This window comes from Pleurodeles waltl, chromosome 11, assembly GCF_031143425.1.
Source record: "Pleurodeles waltl isolate 20211129_DDA chromosome 11, aPleWal1.hap1.20221129, whole genome shotgun sequence".
NCBI lineage: Eukaryota > Metazoa > Chordata > Amphibia > Caudata > Salamandridae > Pleurodeles > Pleurodeles waltl.
Window position 1 is genome coordinate 881369877 of NC_090450.1, and position 22155 is coordinate 881392031.

The 22155-nt window shown below is 44.2% G+C and overlaps 1 protein-coding gene across 4 annotated transcripts in view; it reads right to left on the reverse strand.

Moving 5' to 3' along the window:
* USP30 (ubiquitin specific peptidase 30) overlaps positions 1-22155 on the reverse strand; it is a 461500-nt gene that overhangs the window by 353260 nt on the left and 86085 nt on the right. For all 4 annotated transcript variants that reach the window (XM_069214769.1, XM_069214766.1, XM_069214765.1 and 1 more), the window contains one exon: positions 8304-8402. In XM_069214769.1, coding sequence (XP_069070870.1) covers positions 8304-8402 — 99 coding nt within the window. The remainder of the gene's footprint in view (positions 1-8303; positions 8403-22155) is intronic.

The window sequence follows — 22155 nt, forward strand, 5'->3', positions numbered from 1 at the left end:
CAAGGTGTATCTTAATGGATGAGAAAGCCAGGTTTGATTTTTGTAAGTGTAATAAGTAACCCACTACCTCCTTTGGAGATGCGTGCAATGGTTGAATTTGATTATGATGGCAGTAGCAAACAAACCTTTTCCATTTGTTTGCATAGCAGTGTCTAGTGGATGGTCTTCTAGCTTGTTTTATGACTTCCATACATTCTGGCGTAAGATCTAAGTGTCCGAATTCTAGGATTTCAGGAGCCAGATTGCTAGATTCAGCGATGCTGGATTTGGATGTCTGATCTGTTGTTTGTGCTGTGTTAACAGATCTGGCTTGTTGGGCAATTTGACGTGGGGTACTACTGATAGGTCTAGCAGTGTTGTGTACCAGGGTTGCCTTGCCCATGTTGGTGCTATCAGTACGAGTTTGAGTTTGTTTTTACTCAATTTGTTTACTAGATATGGAAGGAGAGGGAGAGGGGGAAAAGCGTTAGCCAATATCCCTGACCAGTTCATCCATAGGGCATTGCCTTGAGACTGCCTGTGTGGGTATCTGGATGCGAAGTTTTGGCATTTTGCGTTCTCTTTTGTTGCAAATAAGTCTATTTGAGGTGTTCCCCAGAGTTTGAAGTAAGTGTTTAGAATTTGGGGGTGAATTTCCCATTCGTGGACTTGCTGGTGATCTCGAGAGAGATTGTCTGCAAGTTGATTCTGGATTCCTGGAATAAATTGTGCTATTAGGCGAATGTGGTTGAGAATCGCCCATTGCCATATTTTTTGTGCTAGAAGGCACAGCTGTGTCGAGTGTGTCCCCCCCTGTTTGTTTAGATAATACATTGTGGTCATGTTGTCCGTTTTGACAAGAATGTATTTGTGAGTTATGAAATGCTTTTAATGCTTGGAAAACTGCTAGTAGTTCGAGATGATTTATATGCAGCTTTTTTTGATGTACGTCCCATTGTCCTTGTATGCTGTGTTGATTGAGGTGTGCTCCCCACCCTGTCATGGAAGCATCTGTTGTTATCACGTAGTGTGGCACTGGGTCTTGGAAAGTCCGCCCTTTGTTTAAATTTACATTGTTCCACCATAGAAGCAAGAGGTATGTTAGGCGGTCTATTAACACCAGATCTAGAAGGTGACCCTGTGCTTGTGACCATTGTGATGCTAGGCACTGTTGTAAGGGCCTCATGTGCAGTCTTGCGTTCGGGACAATGGCTATGCATGAGGACATCATGCCTAGGAGTTGCAATATCATTTTCGCTTGTATTTTTTGTGTTGGATACATGCGTTGTATAATTTTTTGGAAATTTTGAACCCTTTGTGGACTTGGAGTGGCTATTCCCCTCGTTGTGTCTATTGTCGCTCCTAGGTATTGTTGTACTTTGCACAGCAGAATGTGTGATTTCGCATAGTTGATGCTGAAACCAAGTTTGTAGAGGGTTTGTATGACCTGATCTGTGTGGTGTGAGCACCTTGTCAGTGAGTCGGTCTTGATTAGCCAGTCGTCTAGATACGGGAATACGTGTATTTGCTGCCTTCTGATGTGTGCAGCCACTACTGCTAGGCATTTTGTGAAGACTCTTGGTGCGGTTGTTAAACCGAACGGCAATATTTTGAATTGGTAATGTTTTCCTTTGAATACGAACCTTAGGTATTTCCTGTGCGACGGATGTATCGGTATGTGGAAATACGCATCTTTGAGATCTAAGGTTGTCATGTAATCTTGTTGCTTTAGCAATGGTAACACTTCCTGTAGCGTGACCATGTGAAAGTGTTCTGATTTGATGTAGGTGTTTAGTGTTCTGAAGTCTAGGATTGGTCTCAGTGTTTTGTCTTTCTTTGGTACTAGAAAGTACAGTGAGTAAACTCCTGTATTTGTTTGTGTATCTGGTACCAGTTCTATTGCGTTCTTTTGCAGTAATGCTTGAACTTCTATTTCTAGGAGGTCTGAATGTTGTTTTGATATATTCTGTGCTTTTGGTGGTATGTTTGGAGGGATTTGTAGAAATTCTATGCAATAACCATGTTGGATAATTGCTAAGACCCAAGTGTCTGTTGTTATTTCTTCCCACGCTTGGTAATACTGACTTATTCTTCCCCCCACTGGTGTTGTGTGGAGGGGATGAGTGACGTGTGAGTCACTGTTTGGTTGTAGGTGTTTTGGGGCTTTGAAATTTTCCCCTGCTTCTAGGGAATTGTCCTCCTCTGTATTGGCCCCGGAAGCCTCCCCTTTGGTACTGTCCCTGGTAGGTGGACGGTGTTGAATGTGAGGTGCTGGCTTGTGTGGCTTGACCCCGAAACCCCCCTCTAAAGGTTGTCTTGCGGAAGGTGTTGAAAGTGCCTCTGCTCTGCGGGGAGTAGAGCGCGCTCATGGCTTTTGCAGTGTCAGTGTCCTTTTTTAGCTTCTCAATTGCCGTGTCCACTTCAGGTCCGAACAATTGTTGCTCATTGAATGGCATATTGAGCACCGCCTGCTGTATTTCTGGTTTAAAGCCAGATGTTCGTAGCCACGCGTGCCGTCGTATGGTTACTGCCGTGTTAATTGTTCTTGCCGCTGTGTCCGCTGCGTCCATAGAGGAGCGAATCTGGTTATTGGAGATGTTTTGTCCCTCCTCAACCACTTGTTTCGGCCTCTTTTGTAGATCTTTGGGTAGAAGCTCAATGAGGTATTGCATCTCGTCCCAGTGGGCTCTGTCATATCGCGCTAGGAGCGCTTGAGAGTTAGCGATGCGCCACTGGTTCGCTGCCTGTACTGCGACCCTTTTACCGGCTGCATCGAACTTGCGGCTCTCCTTATCCGGGGGTGGTGCATCGCCAGATGTGTGAGAGTTTGCTTTCTTGCGAGCTGCCCCTACCACAACCGAATCTGGTGGCAGTTGCGAGGTGATGAAAGCTGGGTCTGTGGGAGGTGCTTTATATTTCTTTTCCACCCTCGGTGTTATCGCCCTACTCTTGACAGGCTGTTGGAATATGTCCTTTGCGTGCCTTAGCATTCCTAGGAGCATAGGCAGGCTTTGGTAGGTGCTATGTGTGGAGGAGAGGGTGTTGAAAAGGAAGTCATCCTCAACAGGTTCAGAGTGTAAGGACACGTTATGGAACTCTGCTGCTCTAGCCACCACTTGTGAATACGCTGTGCTGTCTTCTAGTGGTGAAGGCTTTGTAGGATACGCCTCTGGACTGTTGTCTGACACTGGGACGTCGTATAAGTCCCAAGCATCCTGGTCCTGGTCATCTTGGCTTAAGGTGGTGTGAGCCGGTGAATGTGACGGAGTCTGTGCCGGTGAACTGTGAGTTACAGGTGGAGGAGAGGGTGGCGGAGTTACCTTTTTCACCAGTTTTGTTTGTGGTGCTTGTTCTTGTTGGAATTCAAGTCTCCTTTTCCTCCTAATAGGGGGAAGGGTACTTATTTTCCCTGTTCCACTCTGTATAAAAATTCGTCTTTGAGTGTGGTCCACCTCTGTGGACTGTATTTCCTCCTCGAATCTATGCTTTCGCATTTGAGAGGACAGTGTTTGTTCCTCTGAATAGGAACCGGTAGGTGGCTCGGTTGCGGGTCTTTTTGGCACCGAAACTATGTCTGCGCTCTTTTTCGGCTCTGAGGCGACTTTTCTCTTTTTCGGAGCCGAACCCTTTTGGCGTCGATCCTCCTCGGTGCCGCTGTCTCTGCGTCGAGCAGCTTCGGCTCCGATATCTCGGCGCCGATCTTTGTCGGCAGCACTATCTCGGTCCCGAGATGGCTGGGTGCCTGTGTCTCGACCCTAGTCGGACGATCTTGGCACTATTTCGGCCTTCTTTGGTGCCGATGGTCGGTCACCGAGCTTATGGGTTGAGCCATGGCCTGAAGGCAGTGGCGTCCCCTGGGCCTTGTCAGTTTTCTTGTGTGCTATCTTCGACGTCTTACTCACTGTTTCATGGTCGTCGAATTCGTCTGAGTCCGATTCAGGGATCGAGAAGGCTTCTACTTCTTCTTGTTCCTCGAACTCTCGGTGTCCTGTCGGCGTGGACGCCATTTGCAGTCTTCTGGCTCGACGGTCACGGAGCGTTTTTCGGGACCGGAACGCACGACAGGCCTCACAAGTTTCTTCCCTGTGCTCGGGCGACAGGCACAGGTTACAGACCGAATGTTGGTCCGTATATGGGTATTTGTTGTGGCATTTAGGACAGAATCGGAACGGGGTCCGTTCCATCAGCGTCGACGTTACACGCGGTCGGGCCGACCAGGCCCCGACGGGGATCGAAAACTACCCCGAAGGGCAACGTAGATCTTAACGATTCGATGTCGATTCTATCTAACCCGATCCCGAACGCAACAATACCGACGTAATTTTCCGATTTTGAGCTAACTTTCTGTTCCGAAACCCGGAGCGAAAGGAACACGTCCGAACCCGATGGCGGAAAGAAAACAATTGAAGATGGAGTCGACGCCCATGTGCAATAGAGACAAAGAGGAGGAGTCCCTCGGTCCCGTGACTCGAAAGACTTCTTCGAAGAAAAACAACTTGTAACACTCCGACCCAACACCAGATGGCGGGCTATGCACAACATGTGTATCTACAGCGACAGATGCCATCGAACGTGCGGAGTACAGTTGCCCACTTCACTTCTTTCCCAGCCGCTGAACCTCCTCTCCCACTAGGTTGGTTTCCTGCAGGTAAGCTAATTGTATCTTATTACAGTGGAGGAATGAATGTACCCTATAACGTTTAGAATAGCCCTTTAAGCCCCAGACATTCCAGGTTAAGATGTTCATATGTTCTGCCATAAAGACCTGTGATCTTCACTGAGCCCTGAAAAACCATACCACCTCCCTGACCAACTATCCTCCCATGCCCCTCCAGGTATTTCATGTGTATGAATTCATGCATGCACTGTATGAACACAGCCTCTTCTTAAACTTAGGATCAGTATTGAACAAGTCAAAACACTCAACCCCCCCGACAGGCAGCATAACAATTGAAACAACAACCACTGCTCATCAATAAATTACCATGCTGTCAGGACCCACAGCCTAACCCCAACCCTTTGAAACATGGCCTACCACTTATAGTGGAGAGAGGCATTCCCGCCCCCAGAGCATATAACGTCCCAACCTGTGACCAATTACTCCAATTCGAAGCAACCATATCACCACCAGAGCAGGCAAAGGGAGAGAGGATAGAAAAAAAAAGAAAAGGGGGTGGGGAACACATCAGAAACAAGGTGTACACAGTATGTCTAGCAATTATACAATCAAGGGCCAGTGCCAACAACTTCCGCCTCCTCTGCATCAGCCGTCTCCATTGATTCAATTGTCACATCTTGATGGGTCAGCACCATCGTGCCATCTTCCTAAATTTCGACCCTGGTTCGACTCACCCCTCCGCTTGGTCACAACTACAACTGTCTGGCTGGCTGACCCAAAGAACTCCAGTTCGAATTACGGGCCCCCCTGTGCAGTTCCATCTTCCTTCCTCCAGGGTCTCGCTCCCCCATGAGGTACCTTATCCCATACCTCCAGCCACTTCCACACATCTTTCGGCATGTCAAAGAAATGGGACTTGTCGCCATGAAGGACCTTTAGCCGTGCAAGATACAGCTGCATATGCCCTATGTTCAGCAAGCGTAGCTTAGCATGACCTCTAAGAATCCCTTCTGAGACCCCCTGGACATTGTTGGTGTAATCCAGATATATTGAAATCTTATGGTTGTCAAAGTGAACAGACTCAATTTCGCGACTGGCCCGAAGGATGCAATCTCTGTCCTTATAGTTGAGTATGTGGGCTATGATGGCCCTCTGGAGTGCCCTGGGCTGAGGGGGAGCAATCAATGCGCGGTGGGCCCTTTCAATCACAAATATTGAGGACAGTCCAACAGGTTTCAGTACCTCTCCAATCCAACGCTCCACAAAGGCCTCCGTGGCTGACCCCTCAGCCCGCTCCAGGAACTGAATAAGCCGGATATTACTGCTGCAGGACCTGCCCTCCACGTCCTCCACCCTGTCCTTGAGAGTCCCGGCTCTAGATGTAACCTCTGCCATCTGTTCCTGCAGTACGTCAACCTCTGCCCTGAGCTCGGAAATCGAGCCCTCTGTGATTTGCACCGGAGGAGACTGACCTCGATTGCCACTGATTCGATCTTCCCCTCGAAGGCCTCCCTGGATCCCTGAATTGCAGCCAACAGTTCAGCTCTCCTGGGCTCCACAACATGGGCATCCAACCCCGCATCAGTCCCACGCCCAGTCAGGCGCGTCTCCCTTGCACAGACGGGGCAGGGGTGGTGTATAACTCCATAGTGTTGCCCTGCAGCGGGCTGGTCGCTTGCTTTTACTCATAAGCGGGGTTCCAATGAAAGGAACTCAGTCTCCCCCCACACGGTGCGACAGCCAATATTTATCAGCAAGATTAGTCACAGGGGGTGGGAGGCAACCCCTGCCAGTCCAATAATTCCTAGCGACCACAAGTTGTCTCCAGTCACTTAGTTTCACCCCCTCAGCTCTAGTCCAACAACAGGGACTCTTCCACCTCCAATGGGGTCCGCCTGGGGCCCATCATACCTCCAGGGCCCAAGACCCCCTCACTACTCCAAGGTATGCCGCACCAAACAGGGACCCTCGAAAACGAATACACTCACTGACAGCGGCCGCTCCTGGAAGCGCTCCAAACTTTGGGCCCCGCCAGCCAGCCCCACCTCAGTTTAGGGCCCTCATCGGTCTTCACAGCCAGGGCCTACCCCAGCGCGCTCAACTCGGGGGCCCCGGCATCGCCGCACCGCGACCTCCACCACAGAAGCTCCATGCCCAGACCTGCTCCCGGCTATATATCTCCGCTCTGTGGCTCCTCACGTCCCAGTGAGCACGCAGGGCTCCGATCAGGCTGCTGCTCCGGGAAGATCTGCTGTCACAGCAAAACGGTAGGGTCCTGCACCCGAACTTTCATTCAAAGCCAGTTTGGGGATGGTGGCAGGGTTTCTAAAAAAGGGATGCAGTAACCGCAATTAATAATTTGAAGTGCCCACTTGAACGCAGATATGGACTGCTAGGCTGGCAGGTGATGTCAGATCCTGCTGCCTACTGCATGCCCATGATGGTAAGAGGGAAAACTAAAGGAAAGGGATTCTGTGGCAGTGCAGGGAGTGGTTGTGGACTGGTAAGGAATTCTGTGGCTAGAAGTCTCTATCAGATAAGAAAACACTAAGGGATCTAAGGTATGTAGGAAATGTTGCTAGCTAAAGGAAAAGGGAAGAAAGAGAAAGCCATTTAAAATCCAAACATTAAATACTAATTACCAACAGAAAACTGATTGAATGTATTCTTGGATTGCATGCCTATATCTACAGATTAACATATTTCAACAATTCAAGTGCCTTAACAGATCTTGTTCCATGCCTGCTAATTCCAGTACGAGTTGCACAGTTCCTGTCACAGACACAGGTGGACCTTAAAATACTTAAGGTTTCTTTTTTGTCTGTTCATTTGCAGAGTTAACATTCAATTCCAAACTTGGACCAGGGCAAACCAGTGTTTCTGGGGATGGCTGCAATTTGCTAACAATCTTTTTTTTCTAGTCAAATACTTGTAGTTGGTAGATGAGCCTGCTCAAGGGCTACACACAGATTCTGCAACTCTTATACAACAACGAACTAGGCTGTCCCAACACCCACATAGTTCAAAGTGACAGGACTTGCTTCTTCCCAACCCATTACAGTCGTATACATCGCTGGGTTGGGTTAACTCACAGGCTGCAGAATCTAAGAAAACATTGGGGGAATAAGGTTTAAAATACTCATTGAAACACGGCCTTTATTCCAGTCCCTTAGTATTAAGCATACATTTCAACTGGTTACAAGTAATTAAATATAAAGCTTCCTGTGTTAAAGGCAGTCGATGAAACCAAATCCTACCTGGCCATTCATCTGACCCATTCCTACATTCCATAGTATTTTAAAGTGTTGTTTTCTTTTGGAGTGTTGATTAACTAGAGGATCCCTCACACATAACTGAGGGGGGTTTATTTACGCAACAAATAAGGTATATTCCAACAATGTAAAAAAGTGCATGCCTTTCGTTGGCAGAAAGGGGAGGTAAGCAGCAGCTGACAAGAAAGCTTTGAAACACGCCAATTAATTATTTCATTGAGAACGTTTGAGACTGATCATTCATTGTTTGGTCTGTGAAGAAAGGAGTTATGCCACAGTGAAGTGTTTCGCAAGAAGAAATATGTACGAAAGCCATTGTGTTTTTTTTTAAAAACATGCCACCACAGCAGAATACCAGAAGGAGATCGCAGCTACATGAACTTGCCTTACCAGTTGCATAATATACCATAATTGGCTCAGCTAAAGGTGCTTACCTCCAATGATTGGACATCAAATAAATGTGTAACCCGTGGCCGACGATCCCTTTCATCTTCTAAGGACGATGTCAAAACATGAAACAATTCATGAGCGTCCTGCCAGGCAGAAATATGTACACGGTTAGAAAAAAGAAACGACTTTCAAGTCTAAATATGTGTAATTTGTACAACAAACATTACCCTGCATGACAAACACATGTTTTGTAAACTCCACCACCTCAAGACAAGTCTCTAAATGATCAAGTAAAACTGCCTGTTAGGGTTGCAAAGAGGTCTAAAAGAATAAGGATGGCTGCCTTCCCTTTTAATATCAAAGCGATGTTTGCTGTATACAGCTATTAGAACAACCTCGATTTACCTTCCTGGTTAAAATCTAAAATAATAAATAAATAAAAATAAAAAAATGAATTACACGCCCTCCAAGATGTTATATTTTTCAATGTGTTTTTGAAACCGAATCTGTTCCACAGTACTAGGAAGAGTTAAGGGAGAGCTATATAAAGAAAAATTGCTGTGGTCAAGGTTTAATTTCTTAACCCATGGGATAATCCATGCTTTCTTGAAAGAATCAACACCACTACCCGTCCCAAATAAAGCAGCAGTTTGCAGCAACCTGCTGAAATATTAGCTTTTTTGCGGTTTCTCTGGGCTAAATATCTGCTGGACATGTGGTGCTTTGCATTCATTTATATAGATCAAAAAGTTCAAACAATGTTAAACATAAATCTATCAATATCAAATGTGGTGGGGAGCTCGCCTATAGCAGATGTTTGATCCTGGCTGAGACCAAAATGGTATTACCACAAATTCTTACTGCTGGTCTGTTTTACAAATTGTGTCAATGAAATAGATGTGCTTAGATCCACATTTGTTTCAAAATTAGTATGAAGGGAAATATACAACACTGGTTCAGACCTCAAAAAATCCTGAAGTGTACTTTAGGTTCTAGCATTTGGTCAAATCAAAAAAAGGTATAATATTCAGCTTTAACTGTATTAACATCTTTCTGTATGGGTTTCTGGCTGGTGAATGCACATTTTTACTGTTGTTCAAAGAACTTAGCCACTGCTGCTATCGTTTCCTGGCGTAATACATCTGCTCAAGCAAACCAGCTGTTCCTGTTCTTTTATGCCAAAAAAGTATGCTACTTTAGGAGATAAAGTAATTGCTGGCTCAGGTTAACTTATATCAAGCACTGTGGTATCTTCAGTGCTATTTTCAGTGAGGAAACAACATCAGCACTTAGCCTTTGCATACTGCTCACAAGCATCAGTTCTTGATACGGGCAGTGGACCGGTTATTACACAATGGTCTGAGCAATCCAAAGGACAAATAGGAATACAGGTATTTATGCAATTAAGGTTCACTATCCAGTTCAAAGGATTTCTCGACAAAGGCAGTACTTTTCATATGTTAGATACAACATATATAAATGTAAGGTGGTCAGTCACATGATCTGCTACTTTACCAGTAGCATTCCTCTCTCCAAGAATCCAATGCTTTCACAATTAGAGAGACAGTTTTAGATTTTCTTATGACGGCTCAGATGTATTTGTTCCAGATTTGTTCCATAAATGTCTTTGAGCACCCAGGTTAAGCATTTATTGGGTCGAGAAAAAGAGGCAAAGACATGCTTTTAAAGACATTTCACTGCCAATGGACACGCTATAATTTTTACTACCATGAATAACAAACTTTACAGCATATTAATCTACACCAGATGCCATCAAAGTATTTAGCAGAAACCTGAAGACATATCTTTTAGATTTATCTAAATACAAAGCCTCAATTTGATTGGTAGTAGTCCAGCTATCAAAGACTGCACTATGTGAGCCATTTATCAGACCAGACTTATTTCTGTAGTGATCGTCCTCAAATACTGTTCTCACAGCCAAAGTATGTTTAGCAATCTTTGAAGGTTTACTTTAGACCTGTGCTATCCCTTCGGTTTACTTCAGTAGTTTTTATGTCATCACATACAATTTAATTTGACATATCCTAGCAATTTTGATAAGTGTAACTTAGCACAAAGCAACATCTTCTAGCTGAATGCATTAATGTGGGCTCTATAGTTTAGGAATAAAATATCATGTAAGTACTCAGAAATGTAAATGTTTTATTCAGCAAGTGACCAGACACTTATATAAAAAGGTCAAACATTTTTCAACCAGGTATTACTGTTACTGCAAAATATTAGGCAAATATAATCCTGTGTGGCTGAGAGGGATCTGTCCTGTAGCCTCGAACCATTACAAGCAGCAATGGATTGTGGTTTCACTGCACGACTAAGATTATGGGTGTTAGGGGAACTCTTCTACCGCTCTATTAAGGTGAATTAATACTGCTCTATCACAGTTCTAATATGCGTTTGGTTGGGTACATATGAGTGGGAATAAAAATGTCCTATATGTATTATTTAATCCAAACACATTTTTCCATAGCTTGGTGTTAAATGTGCTGGCAAAAGCAAGAGCAATTAAAAGTCCTGTCCGAATTACGGATTACTACATAACAGTTATGTTGCCACCACCGAGTTTGTAACACTTAAGTCCAGGAAACGGCTGTAGCTCTCAACCAAAGTGAGTGTATCGCTTGGTGTGCCCCTCCCAGTCAACAAAGACCACATTACCACAAGACAGGCCTAAGTCATGGTGCACATGCCGGATCCGATTCGCCCATGACCAAAAATCAGTAGCGGGGTCCAAAGACCCAGGCAGCTGTGGGCACTCAGGGTAAGGGTGCACCTCCAACATCATGCACAATCCTCTCCAGGACAGAGAAAAATATGAAAGATCTGCCGAACAGAAATGATTGTGCTGCCATGAAGAGCCTTGATCATGATAACAAGGGCTCAGCATCCTTAGAAGTTTTCCAATTTTGTCGCAAGGAGGATAGTGATAAGTCACAATTGAAGATTGTTTTATCTTTGTTTACACTCAAACACAGAAGGAGAACTTGAAGACATCTTCTTCCAATTTGATGTTTTCCCTAATACGTACCAACACGCATAAAAAGACTGGATGCATGTTTGGATCCACAATTTCTAGTGTGTTTTGTTTCTCTTTGGACTGTTGCTACGGTACTGTATGCACGATGGCTTTTAATGGAATGTCAATCAGGCCTTTTTTGTACTAATTGTAGGTGGTCAGCAAAGTTGCCTGAAGGACCTGCAAATGGGTTTTAATAGTATGCTGGTGATGCATTCCAGGAATTAATATGCACATATGAAAAGAGGTGTTTGCGTACTGTAAATATGTTTTTTTTTTTATTTAAGGCCAGTTCTGAAGTCAGGCAAGGTGCATTTACTTTCCTTAGGTGGACATAAAACACCACTGTGTCCATCATTTTCTATTCAATTAAGTAGTTTAATAGTAAATGAGACATTGTATTTGTATGTTTAGAGGTAAGCTCTCAGCCGGGTACAAGCTCCAACTATGCAGCCTTGTGTATGTGTGAAGGGCGTAGGACATTCACTCTGTGGATGTGCTACTCTGAGTTGAGCTGTGTGTAAAGTGTGTAAAGCGTTAGGTCTTTTATTAGGTGGAAGTTCACATAATGCTGCTCAGTTCCAGAGTGTGATCTGTAATGTGGTATTCTCTGTGCACCTTCCTCCATATCACTAAAGACACTGTTTACGGTCCTAGGCGTTTTTGTGTGGCACCCAAATGCATTGTGGGTGTTGTAGTTTTGTTTTGCTTCTCCTGAACTAATTAGACTTATAAACCTGAAGTCAATGATTTTATGTGAACAATACAGGAGTGGGGATAGTGTCCAAAATGACACTCCTGTGTACATGCATTGAAGAAAGGTATGGAGAACGTCTTTTATTAGTGAAGTGTGAATTCCTCGATTGTATAAGTCAAGATACGATCACAAATGTGGGATAACACTGTGAACAAGTATGGTCTGTGCTAGGAGTGTCTGTGTTGGGGATAATCATTACCAGGTTGAGTAGCTCTGTGACTAAGAGTTGTATGTGTGCTTTCTGTATGCATCTAGTAAACCTTAAACAGGGTGCAGAATCCTGCAATGTTTTGTGACCTTGAGCATGTCTGCATCTATCTCTGTCCTCCACATCGGAGCTGCTGGTTAGCTGTCCATATACTGCTTAGGATGTGTTGTTCTTGTGATCTGATGCTTCTTCAGTTCATGGCCTCTGGCGCCTTGTATTCTTTTTTGGTCATTTTAAGTTTCAGACGGATGCTTTGTTACAGGACAAGCGCCACATGGGTGCTCTACTGTTATGAAGCTCTCCCCTCCATGGTAGCTGGAGATGAGAGATGTCAAGGCTGAGGGGGCCTCTATCCCTATTTCTTATGGACCTATGATTTGGAAACTTCTTACTTAAGCTGTAATTCGAACTGTTCTAAGAAAATTATACAATTAAGTCACCTGTGACCATTCTTCTTTCCTGTGGGCAAACATTCACATTATTACAGGAAAGTAAATAAGGGTTCGAAAAGGAGCTACGAGTTCTCAGATTCTGAATAACGATCATAACTCAGGGTTTCTTTTTTTATTTTTCAGCAAATCAATATAAGTTTAAAAAAAGGCTGTGCTCAGGGATTCCTTTTGAATGACAGAATATCGGAGATGCACTGAAAGCAGGACTGAAGAGCCTTCCAAAGTCTTGCTCATTGTAGTAATGAAGTTTCAGTTATGCGATTAATGTGAGAAATCAGATTTTCAAATGTTTAGAAGGCTTTTTTGAAATAGTGGTGAAATTCTTGTGTCAATTATTTCCATGAATGCACCGAGCACGAGACTTAACCCACCACAATATAGGGTCATGAACCATTTCTTAGGTCAGAGGTGAAGAGAAGGTCGGTGAAAAATCACTCAGGCCAATTTACTGACTCTCTGTGCTTACATGCTTAAAAAATTGGGTGTTTTAAATTGGGGCAATTTAACATTCCCCACAGAACTTACTTGACACTAAGGACCCGCCAAAAAAATACATCCAAACAGTTTTGCGAACGGCCACAAAACGGCATGCAAGGAGATACTTTTATACACTTGACTTAAACGTGTGGAGATACATACATTCTGGGAGGAGACAGTGAACAGGCTTGTGTTGTTACTGGATAATGATAACCGTGGAGCCCAAGCATTGCTTACTGGGGTGATCCGGACGCCAAAGCAAAAAAGACAATTTACAGCTTAAATCTTACTGTTGGCTCCAGCCAGTGAATTCAAAGTTTTGGTCACTTGTCACAGAGATTGCTCTTTAGAAACCAGATGCGAGTTTGAACTGGCTGAAGATGACTGAAAGGAGGAATATTCTGAGAACAGGCTCTGCTTGATAAGGGGTCTCTTCGGCAATAACGGATTCGGTCTATAAAGGACCATGCATTTGTAAGTGCTAAACTTTGAGCACAGCTGCCTGTTATTAAGAGAATGTACAATGATTGTCGACTACTTCACACGCATTGCTCACCCCGGAAACAGAAGTAGACCTGTTTGAAAAAAAGTACTGCATTTAAAACATATAGCTTCAATCTGACCCGAGAGAGGTCCACACATCGTTATGTCAAACTGTACCCAAGCGGTTAATGTACAGAGTGAACAGAAATGACGCACGAACACACCCCTGCCTAACCTCCCTCTCTATGCCAAACGTGTCAGTGCATTCACTCCTAAATCCATAACGTACCCTAGACCTGCTCCCCATGTACTTCTCTATAAAAAAAAGATACTATCGGAGGGTCAAACCCTACCTCCGGCAATACCTTCCACAATCTGTCATGCACTACACAATCAAATGCACTCAAAAGATCGACAAATGCCAATCACAGTTGCCCCTTTTTGATTTTAGTATCCTTCAAAATTAACAGGTTTAGATTAAGTCCCATCGTTCCAAATCCCCTTAAAAAAAGCCATATTGTAGATCCGACAGAATCTCCATATTCCCTGCCAATTCTTCTAGTCTCCCCAATAATACTTTACTTGTGACTTTCACCAAACAATCAAGTAGGGAGATGGGGTGGTAGCAAGATGGATTAGAATGGTCTTCCTTCTTATAAATGGGGACTAGCAAAGAATCTGACTACGTGTTTTGAATACCTTATCTACAAGACCTTATTACCTTCGTCAGTATTGCCCCTCTGAATGGTATAGGAGCAGCCATGCCAAGTTTTTCAGGTGCACGAGTGATGTGCTGCTCTAGTCAGGGATTTTTACTGGAATTCTGGGATATGTAGTCTTGTTCATATCATTATAAAATATCACTTCAAGTCCCAGAATTCAAAGGAAAAAACCCGAACTGAAGCAGCACAAAACACATGGACCTGGGAAACTTGGCAGCTATGTATTAGTCTTCAAAAGATCAATAGGGATACTGCCCGGACCCAGTGCTTTTCCACTCTTACTCACCATAACAGCCCAGGTTAATGTCATCCAGCAAGAAAGATAGATGTCTGTTGACTTGTAGTATTTCTATGTCAAGACCAGAGGCCAGGACTATGCTGTACTTTCTTCACTTTATTTATACAGCAGCCATTTTAACCACATATACCAAGACTTAATTTCCATAAACCTTGGGGAATAAGTGAAACAACAATTATCCAAACAGCACTCCAGGTACCCATTCATAGTCCTTTATCCCTCTTGTCTCCGGCTTCTGGGGCACTTATTTTGGTGAACTTTGCCATTGTTTTACTGTAGTCTGCTTTTTCTGTATAGTAACCCGCTTTTCTTTCTAGCATGGCCACAGGAATGCTTGCTGCTCCTCCGCAGCCGCTTCAGATTGTGCACACTTAGGTGCTCTGGGCTTGCGTGGTGTGGTCCTCTAACCATTAGAGGGTGCCACGTCTGGAAATCTCCTCACACAGCCAGCCAGGAGCTCTGTCAAAATTCACATAAAGAATGCCACAAAACACCTGGAGTGCCTATGTTCCTCAGTGGAGCGCGTTTGTGCATATCTTGAACTCGCGGCTCCTGAATTTAAGCAGTAGGGCACCGACTCAGGCATCTGTTACCCTGTAGATCACCTGAGTGACTCGTGTCCTGAAGGGCTACTCTGCCCCCATTGGTCCTGCAGGCTGGTTGAGGGTCTCACAAAAGAACCCGCATTAAGATAATTGCACTCTCATTGCCTGGGAAATGTGCAGTCTCCACTGAGATGTGCCGCTTGCTTCTCATCAAGATAGACCCCCAAACTGGGGGAGCTCGCCACTTCGGAAGCTGGCCCCATGGTGCAGGGTGGACTACGTGGTGACCTGTTCATTGGGGAATTGGGAAAATCTTTAGCGACATTTAACACGCTCAACAAATTCCAAGAGGCAGCCACAAAGGTAGCAGCACCAAGATGCCTCTCAAGGGGAGTACATATATTTTTCCCCAACAACATCTAGGGGCAGACAACAAAGGTTTGTACACAACTGGGCAGCTCTCACCTCAGACTTGTGGGTCCTTCAGACCGTTCAGGGATTCTATATAGAGTTCTGCACTCACCTCCCAAAAGGGAACGCCCTATGCCGCTGGTCTTTTCAGACACAGGCGCTGCGTTGGTAGCTGCAGAGGTAGCAGACTTGCTCAACAAGGGCACCATTGTGAGGACCTCTCCCGATCCCTCAGGTTTCCTCTGTAATCTTTTCTTAGTGAAGAACAAGTATGACAGACAACGCCCGGTCATCAATCTGAAAGAGTTCAAGTGTCTGGTGTTCCGCCACTTCAAGATGGAGGGTATCCACTTCTTGAGGGACCTCCTTCAACTCAATGATTGGATTGTTTTGTCTTAACCTCAAGGATGTGTATCTTACCATTCCCATCTTTACACCCCATCGTTGGTTTCTCCAATTTCAGTGGCAAGGATGAACTTTGGAGTTCCTAACCCTCCCCTTCAAATTGTCATCCATCCCTTAGTGCTTTGCCAAGGTAATGCGTCCGGTGGTGGAATATCTCAGAGCTTGGGGCATTCGCCTCATTGCCTATCCAGGCAAAATCCTCCGGATGGATCAGTGTCCCAGGAACCTCTCCATACATCGTCAGATGACTGTAAACCTCTTCAAGTCGCTGGGTTTCATAAACAACCAACCAAAGTCAGTTCTCACTCCAACTCAGTCTCTAGTGTTTCTTGGGTTTGTGGTGGACTTGGTTCAATCCACTCTCCGCCTTCCTTCGTGGAAGATGAGCAAGATCAGACAGGAACTGTGCCAGAAGGCAGCAAAACCTTCGACCTCCCTAAGACAAATTGCGAGAGCAGTAGGATTGTTGTCAATCACGATTCAGACCATATTTCCAGGACCCTTCCACTACCGAGCTCTACAAAGGCTCTTAGCTTTTCACCTCTGACAGAGCCTCAAGTAATCTCAGGTAGTTCCATTATCAGTAGAAGCCAGGGGGGAAATACAGTGGTCGATCGCCCACATGGAAGCATGGAATAGGTGGGTGATTTTCAGCTCCCTTCTACATCTGGTAATAGAATGCAGTGCCAGTGGAGCACAATAGTCATCTCATGAAAAATCCCTCCACATCAACTGTCTCAAATTGTTAGCGGCTGCTTCACTGTCAATAGTTGGACCATGGACCAAGAGCAATGCTGCATCCTATTAAAAACGGATAATGTAGCATCAGTGCATTACATATACCACCTGGGAGGTACATGATCAAAAGCCCTCTCGGACCTGGCCAAGAGCTTCTGGGATTATTGCCTTAAGAATCAGGTCCTGGTGATGACGGAACATCTTCCAGGGAAATCCAACCAAATTGCTGATTGGCGATTACCTGCGGGATTCGGGCCTTTAGCAGCTGCACCCCCTCAGTCTTCCAAGCCAAAAAGGGTCTGTTTTCAGTGGACATCTCATCTGGACCATCAATTTCTCAGGTGCTTCAGCTGGCAGCCAGATCCCGAGGCAGTAGCCACAGATGCTTTTGTCCAGAACTTGCATCTGGGGAAGGGGTACGATTTCCCCCCCTTTTTTTTTTGCAATGATCATGCACCTTTCGGCCCAGGTGCGGAGACAGCAGGCGGATCTGGTGCTAGTGAACCCAAATTGGAGACTGCAAGTTTGGTTTCTGGTTCTACAGGAACTTTCTTGGGATTTTCCAATCCCTCTACCCCCTTCAGGTCAGCGATATCGGCAGGTCATTCTCAGGTGGGCGATCATCGAGTGAGGGAACATCCTTTGGTGTGGAAACTTTTGCAAGGCATTTGGTTATCCATTCTTCCAGAACCCAGATACTCAACACTATGGGATGTCAACAAGGTTCTGAAACTTTTCTTGTCCTGGCAATCCAATAAGTACCTTTCAAGGAAAGCGATCTCGGTCAAACTGTCAACCATTTTATGTTTGCTCTCATGTAGATGTGTTTGAGATGTCCGAGCACTGGACCTAATGGGTAGGGTATTCACTCCTTACGGGGTTACTTTCCACATTTCAATAAAAACAAAATGTAATTCGTGTGTGGTTTCTTATTCTTCCTTTCCAGATTCCCAACGTTGTGTGTGGTACGATGCATTAAAAGCTATGAAGCAATGACAGCAGAAATCCATCCCCATGGTGAACAACAACTTCTGATTGCCCTCAGGAAACCGGATAAGGCGCTCTCCTCTCCTACCATCGCTTGATGGGTTAAATGGGCTATGCACAAACCTGGCATTGATATTAAGGCATTTGGTGCACCTTCTTTCCGAAGGGCCATGGCCTCTAAGGCGTTTTCTCTGGGGGCTAGAATGGAATATATCCTCAATGTGGCAGATTGGACTTCAGATTTTACCCTTTAAGAGATTTAGTTTTAAACTAGTCCCCAATTGCATCGCTGGTGGTGGATAAGCTTTAAACTAGCATAATCTTCGTCTCTGGTCCTGATATAGAATGAAAAATCTCCTTGCTATGGTAACAGAAAGTTTCAATTCTATTAAGGACACAGAGGTAAGGTTTAGCCCACTTAACATTACAGATATATACTCCCACCTCAGATGAAAGAGCGTCTTCGTCATTAGGGTGGGTATAATATAGTAGTTGAGATGTGAGGATGTTCCAGATTTCTTGTATATCTTTACCTGTTGGTTGATACTTATTTTTTGTATGATATTTGCTTAAGGGTGATGCATAATCTGCTTCTGAATTGGCATGTATGGGAGCTTTATTGAATATGTTGTCCTTTTACCCCAGGATCTGACTCACCTAAACAGGACTGAAGACACCATTGATATATTTCTGTTGCACGAAGAAAGAGGAGGCAGCTAGAGGGACAAAGGATTATGAATGGGTCCCTGAAGGGCTGACTGGACAATTGTTGTTTGACTTATTCCCAAGGTTCACAGGAAATTAAGTCTTGTTACATGTGGTTAAAATGGCAGCTGTAAAAATAAAGTGAAGTACAGCACAGCACAGTCCATGTCTCCATGTCCTTAATAGAAATGAAACTTTCCCTTAGGATAGCTAGGACATTTTTCATTCCTCAAAAACGGTGTGATCTGGCCCCCAAAATACCAAATTAGTGATCGAATACATCTTTGAAAAATGGGCCACCCAGTCTGTTTCATTAATAAGAACAGGGATGTGGAATTCCTATCGCCCGACGCCCGGGACATCTTGTTTGGGGTCAAGGGCAACAAGTTTTTATGTTTACTTTGTCCTTGGGACAAGTAGGACCAACCCTCTGCAGCACAAACCCTTTGGCTGCCTGTTTACAGAGAGTGGAACTCTCTGCAGTTGAGGTAATGTTTCCAAAAGATAATGCTGTTCGAACTTGTATTTATGGTTCATTATTTGAAAGCCTTCATTATTAGGGTGGGTGCTGTAAATAAATGTTTTAAGGTCACACTTCACTACTGATGTTGGTTCCAGTACAAAAAAAAAAAATAATAACGTGTATACACATGTTTGAAAAGTTTAGGCTATGAGGCAAAGTATAATGCTCCCAGAATGCTCTCTGATTAGATGCAAATGAAGTGTCATTTAGTAAAATGTGTTGATGCATGCTAGTATTTCCCAAAAATATTTCTAATGGAAAATCAGTGTAACCATTTTCAACACGATTATGGGAATCATGAAAATAAACAAACACTGACAAAGCCAACTGATCTGACATATTTTTATAAGTCTTTTAGTTTCATCAATGCGTGTCTTGTTTTGACATGGCTTTTGTAATACTTTATTGTTGTGGGAGCTACCAGGCCCTCAACATTGTAACAAACACTGGAAAAAAAAAAAAAATGTTTTTGAACTCTAAAAGCACACATTGCCACCAGTGGCATAACAAAGGCCCCGCAGCCGCCCTCCAGGGGGCCCCTTCAGTCGAGCACCTTCCTTGAGTGAGTCTGGAGAGGGGGCTCCTCCATGTTCTTTGCAAAGGGGCACCCTCCAGTTTCGTTACGTCACTGATTGCCACTGTAGTTCCTGACACTGAACAAAACTACTTTGTATGCCAATATGCTCCTTGTGGAAGAGCAGAATGCGATCACTCACAGTAAAGCCAGCCGAAAGAGAGAGAAATAGAAGTTTAATAAAAACAAAATGTCTTTGTTAACACCAGACCTAATTAGGGACCAAGACCCACATGTAGGTTGCTTTTTGCATGTCACAAACAGCGACTTTCGTTGTTTGCGACGTGCAAAAAGCACATTGCGATGCACAAACCCAGTTTTCCGATTCGGTAACCTGGTTACCGAATCGCAAAACGGGTTTGCGACTCGCAATTAGGAAGGGGTGTTACCTTCCTAACTGCGACTCGCAGTGCAATGTAGGATTGTTTTGTGACCGCGGGCGCATATCAATCGCAGTTTGCACCCATTTCAAATGGGTGCTAACACTTTCGCAAAAGGGAAGGGGTCCCTATGGGACCCCTTCCCCATGGTGAAAGTCACTGTAAACATTTTTTCAGAGCAGGCAGTGGTCCTGCGGACATGAAACAAAAAACGTTTCATTTTTCGTTTTTGTAATGCATCTCGTTTTCCTTTAAGGAAAACGAGCTGCATTCCAAAAAAAAAAAAGAAATGCTTTATTGAAAAGCAGTCACAGACATGGTGGTCTGCTGTCTCCAGCGGGCCGCCATTCGCAAGGGGGTCACAAATTGCGACCCACCTCATGATTATTCATGAGGTGGGCATTTGCGAAGCCCTTGCGAATCACAGATGGTGTCAGGGACACCATCCTACATTCGGATTTGCGACTCGCAAATTGCGAGTCGCTCTGACTCGCAATTTGCGGGTCGCAAAATCTGAACCTACCTACATGTGGCCCCAAATTCTTAAAGAAAGTCACAAAAGTGCACCCATGGTATATGTCGTACCCCTATAAAATATTTGTGAACTGTATTTTAGCATGGGTAAATACGATGTGTAGATTTGCTCATGTGAAAATCTGTTGAGCATTTGCAAGTTAATTTTCCCTCCAGCCACTTTCTTCCCAACCCTGGAAGAAGTTCTAATTCTGCCTTTGTCAGGAGTAAATGTCCAACCTTTCTTATTATGGAAAAATATAAGGGAGAGAAGCTGGTGAAAATCTTTAAAACATGCAGGATAGTAGGTTTGCTGATTCAAAGGCCTTCCAGCCCTGGAACTATTGCTTACTGCTTCCTCCAGCCCCAGTATGCAGATCTGCAGAAAGGTGGCAAAATAAGGAAATTGCTACAGTAGGGATTGAAACTGCAAGTATTCAATCCCTACTATGGTAGTAGCCCTGGCATTATCAGAGAGGCTATTATCAGAGCTCTTACATAATGAGATTCTGCCATAATTTGTCGCCACACTACATGGCACCAAAGGGACAAGTAGATCTTGTTACAGGACAAGTAGATTTGAGAAGCAACCTGTCCCCTGGACAAGTAGATATTTTAATAAATTCCACACCCCTGTAAGAATCTTCAATCTAGGGGCACTTTCACCCATTAATGGGGGGCATTAATCACACGCCAGACGGCTGAGCAGTTTTTAGCCTTATTTGCTTCAAGTAATGATTCCTAGCAGCATACTTTAACTCTTTTTACCTCTCTTTTAGCTCTAAACTATGATCTCGTCGGCACACTGAAACTTTGGAGGTACACTTAGGAGATTTATGAAGAGCTGCTTTAAAATGCCTATGGGCTTTAGAACATTATGTAGTGGAGTGGAATTTAATTACATACCTACTTGTCCATGGGACAGGTTGCTTCACAAATCTACTTGTCCTGTAAAAAAATGTACTTGTGCCTTTGGTGCCACATAGTGCAGTGAACAATTATAGCAGCAGTCTCATTAAAGAGCTCTGATAATAGCCTCTCTAATTATGCCAGGGCTGGTGCTATAGTAGGGTTTGAATACTAACAATTCACTGATTTTACCTCCTTCTCGCAGATTTATGTACTGGGGATGTATCGGTCAGCAACAGTTTCAGGTTTACATTACCCTTTTGAGTCTATGCTAACCTACTAACTTGCATGCTTTAGGGGGCTTCACCAGCTCTTCTCTAATCTTTCCTCATACTGCAAAAGTTTGGAAATTTACTCCTGACAAGGGCATAAGTAAAACTTCTTCCAGGGTTGTGAAAAAAGGAGTTGGATTAAAAGTGAGCTTGTAAACATACAAATATTTTCTACGAGGACCATTTCCTGACCTACTTCAGTAAATTCTTGTAAATTCATTAAAGCTGTAAAGCTGCACTAATGCAAGAACTTAAACTGGGGTGCACTTCTGTGACTTTCTTTAAGAATTATGCCCCTAATTAGGTCTGGTGTTAACCAAGACCTTTGGTTTTTATTAGAATTCTATCAATCAGCTGACTTCACTGTGATTAACAGCATTCTGCTCTTTCACAAGGAGCATATTGGCACACAAAGTAGTTTTGTTCAGTGCCAGGGACTACTGTGGCATTATGTGCATTTTGGGACCAAAAAAAACTTTTGCTTTTTGCCAACGTTTGTTATA